A 3,743-nucleotide genomic window follows, 5' to 3' on the forward strand; every position below is an offset into this window, starting at 1 on the left:
GCCATGGAGACCAATCCCCGCCCACCGCCCAGGCCACACCCCATTGGACGGGTACCCCCGCTGGCCCCGCCCCTCCGCTGGCCCCGCCCACACCCCGGGTGCCTCCTCCCCCTTTATCCCCCCCAGACCCCCCCGGCCCCCGGAACGTTCCATAAAAACGGGTTTATTGACGTCTCGGTTCACTCCCGCTGTCCCCGCGGCAGAGCCACGGCACGGACACCGCCCCTTCCCTGGGGGGGTCCCCCGTGCCCCCCCTCCGGCCCTCAGCCGGGGTTCGGCCGTCCCGGAGCCACCGGAGCCGCGACGCTCCCGCGCCAGGCCGGAATCCTGTGGGGGTCCCTCCCGATGGGACCTCCGGTGCATCCCGGCACTCCCCGGTGCTCAGGATGCGGCACTGGCAAACACCAGGTCCCCAGGCACAGCCTGGCACATCGCAGTGCCCGGGACTCACCGCCGGCAGTGGCTGCAGCCACCGGCATGTCCTGGCACATCCTGGCACATCCCGGTGCTCGAGGTGCGGGGCTGGAAGCCGTCGAAGTCCTTGGCACCTCCTGACACATCCCAGTGGAGGGTGCCAAGGATGCAGCGCTGGCAGTCACGGGGAACCAGGCACATCCCAGTGCTCAGGTTGCACCACTGGCAGCTACCAGGTCCCTGGCACATCCCAGTGCCAGGACTCAGCACTGGCAGCCCTCAGAGCCCCTGCCATCTCCCAGCACATCCTGGTACTCAGGGTGCGCTGCTGGAAGCCACAGAAGCTCCTGGCACGTCCTGGCACATCGCAGTGCCCAGGATTCAGCACTTGGCATCTGCTGGAGACTCTGGCACCTCCTGGTACCAAGGACACATCACCGGCAGCCGTAAGGACCCCTGGCACATCCCAGTGCTCGGGATGCACTACTGGCAGCCACTGGAACCCCTGGCACCTCCCAGCACATCCCAGTGCTCAGGATGTGGCACCGGCAGCCACCAGGCCCCCTGGCACATCCTGGCACTCAGGGGCAGAGAGTGGGGGGCTCTGGCCAGCCCAGCTGGGGCCCGGCGATGCCAGTGCCAGTCCCTGTGCCCATCCCAGTGCTGGCGGCGGTGCCAGTCCCCGTGCCAGCGGTGTCCGTCCCGGCGCCGGCGCGGCTGTGGGTGCGCTCGTGGCGCTCCAGGTGAGTCTTGCGGGTGAAGCCGCGGCCGCAGCGGGCGCAGTGGTGGGGCCGCAGCCCTGTGTGCACGGCCTCGTGCCGGCCCAAGTTGGTCTTGGAGCTGAAGCGGCGCCCGCAGCGGGCACAGGCGTGGGGCCGGGTGCCCGTGTGCACCAGCAGGTGCCGCGCCAGGTGCGCCTTGCGCCCGAAACCGCGCCCGCACTGCGGGCAGGAGAAGGGGCGCTGGGCGGGGGGCGCCTGCGGGGTGGGCTGGGGGTCCTGGGCGAAGGGGCGCTGGGCGGGGGGCACCTGGGACACGTGGTGGGTGAAGGGGTGCTCAGTGCCGGGCACCTGCGACAGGCACTGGGGGTCCTGGACACCGGGCACCTGTGGGGGCTGCAGGAGGTGCTGGGGGTCCCGGGCACTGGGCGCCTGTGCCGGGTACTGGGGGTCCTGGGTGCAGCCATGGCCACACTTGGCACCGGGCACCTGTGGCGGGTGCTCGGGGTCCCGGGCACTGGGTGCCTGCAGTGGGTGCTGGGGGTCCTGGGCGCAGCCGTGGCCGCACTCGGCACAGCCCAGGGGTCGGTTCTCCAGGTGGTGCCACAGGTGTGGCGCCGGGCTCTGCTTCCAGCTGAGGCTCGTCCCGCCCGGGGGGCAAGGGAGGGGCTTCTCCTCGGCAGGGCCATCCCCGTCCCCGTCCTCATCCCGGTGCCCATCCAAGTGTCCGTTCCCGGCCCCCGGCCCCGCGTGCAGCCGCGGGTGCGAAGCCGGGCTCTGCTTCCAGGTGAGGCTCGTCTCACAGCCCGGGCAGGGCGGCGGCTTCTCCTCGGGGGGCACCTCCCCGTGCCCGTCCCGGTGTCCCTGGGCGGGCTCCCCGTGCAGGCGCAGGTGGCGCAGGAGGTGCTGGCGGTGGGCGAAGCGGCGGGCGCAGCGCGGGCAGGGGTGCGGCCGCTCCCCGGTGTGGGTGCGCAGGTGCCGGTCCAGGTGGGTTTTCTTGCGGAAGCGGCGGGCGCAGCGCGGGCAGGGGTAGGGCCGCTCCCCGGTGTGCGTGCGCAGGTGGGAGCGCAGGTGGATGCGCTGGCGGAAGCGGCGCCCGCAGTGGGGGCAGGGGAAGGGGCGCTCGCCCGTGTGCACCCGCAGGTGCCGCGTCAGGTGAGCCTTCTTCCCGAAGGCCTTCCCGCACTGGGAGCAGGAGAAGGGCCGCGGGGCGGGCTGGGAGCGGCGCTCGTGCCCCCGGGGAACGGGGCTCATCCCGGGGCACATCCCCATCCCGGGGCCCATCTCGATCCTGGCGCCGAAGCCGATCCCGATCTCGGAGCCATCCAGGCGCTGCCCCAGCCCCCAGGGTGGCAGCACCCCATACCCCAGCTCCTCCGGGCACGGCTCCTCCGCTTTGCAGGCACCGGCGATTCCCGGCGTCCCGGCGGGATCAGAGGGGATGGTGCCAGGAAGGGGCTGTGGAGCCAGTGGGGCCTCGGCTCCGGCTGCCCAGGCCTCATCCTCCTCCTCCTCCTCCTCCACCTTCACCTTCCGCACCAGCCAGTGCCCTGCGGGGACACGGTGGGGAGACGTGCCAGGGATGGGATGTCCCAGCACGGCCACCAGCACTGGGACACGGCGACTGTCACCCCAAGGACTCAGAGCTGCCACTGGCCCACGGACACAGTGACTGTCACCCAAGCACCTGGAGCTGCCACCGGCCCTGGGACACAGTGACCATCAAGGCCAGTGGCACCAGGGACACAGTGACCACCACCCAAGGACCCAGCACTGCCACCAGCCCCAGGACAGGGTGACAGTGACCCTGTGGCCCCAGTGTTCCCAGGGGACCCCCGGCAGTGCCGGTGTCACAGCCGTGTTCCTCACCTGAGCTGTGGAGCTCCGGGTCCTCCAGACTGTCCCCATCACCTTCAGGGGTCACCTCCACCTTGGGGACCACCGGCCACACTGGGGGGACAAGGGGCACAGCCAGGTCTCCCCCCTGCTCCAGGGTGGCCCCAAGTACCCCGGGACCACCCTGGTGCCCACCTGACACCCCCCAGGACCCCCGTGCCCACCTGAGCTGGCACATCCTGGTGCCTCCATCTCCTCCAGCTCCACCTTGGCCACGGCGGGACCTGCGGGGGGTGGGGGTAGCACCGGGTGAGCCCCCTAGACCCGAACTGGGGATCCCCCTGAACCCCCCTCAGGGGGTTGGGATCCCCCGGACGCCCAGGACCCCCAGCACGTACCCAGGGCACAGTGGGGGTCGACGCTGTCCTGCATGGTGGGTCCAGGGGGTTCGAGGAGGGTTTGGGGGGGTTCGGGGGGTCCCGTGGGGTGCGGGGGTCCGGCGCTCAGCGGGGCTGGGGGTGGGCAAGAGCCGCGGGGTCGCTTGGGGGGCCGGGGGTCCCGGGGAGCCCCCAGCCAAGGGATGGTGATCCGGGGGCGTGCAGGGGGTCCCCGCCAGCCCTGACCCCTCCCAGCGAAGAGGGGAAGTCTCGGGCCCCCCTGCCCCGGGGACACGCCCCGGGGGTCCCCCACCGGGGGGGTTTCCCCGTCCTAGTTCCCCCCAGCAGCTCACAGCCCCCCCGCCCCTTCTCAGACCCTCGCGGCCCCCCCGGAACC

The 3,743-nt window shown here is 72.3% G+C and overlaps 2 protein-coding genes across 2 annotated transcripts in view; one reads left to right on the forward strand and one right to left on the reverse strand.

The window, feature by feature from the left end:
- RARRES2 (retinoic acid receptor responder 2) overlaps positions 1-555 on the forward strand; it is a 7,557-nt gene extending 7,002 nt beyond the window's left edge. The window contains exon 5 of the mRNA XM_017838273.1: positions 409-555. Coding sequence (XP_017693762.1) covers positions 409-555 — 147 coding nt within the window. The remainder of the gene's footprint in view (positions 1-408) is intronic.
- The window catches only part of LOC108509047 (zinc finger protein Xfin-like), an 18,351-nt gene extending 14,875 nt beyond the window's left edge, over positions 1-3,476 (reverse strand). The window contains exons 1-4 of the mRNA XM_017838277.1: positions 3,368-3,476; positions 3,194-3,253; positions 3,003-3,083; positions 1,133-2,683 (exon numbers count right to left, since the gene is read on the reverse strand). Of these exons, the coding sequence (XP_017693766.1) occupies positions 1,133-2,683; positions 3,003-3,083; positions 3,194-3,253; positions 3,368-3,401 (1,726 nt within the window). The 5' untranslated portion in view covers positions 3,402-3,476. The remainder of the gene's footprint in view (positions 1-1,132; positions 2,684-3,002; positions 3,084-3,193; positions 3,254-3,367) is intronic.
- Between the last annotated feature and the right edge of the window lie 267 nt (positions 3,477-3,743).

The sequence above is a fragment of the Lepidothrix coronata genome, unplaced genomic scaffold (assembly GCF_001604755.1).
Source record: "Lepidothrix coronata isolate B3197 unplaced genomic scaffold, Lepidothrix_coronata-1.0 Scaffold330, whole genome shotgun sequence".
NCBI classification, from domain to species: domain Eukaryota; kingdom Metazoa; phylum Chordata; class Aves; order Passeriformes; family Pipridae; genus Lepidothrix; species Lepidothrix coronata.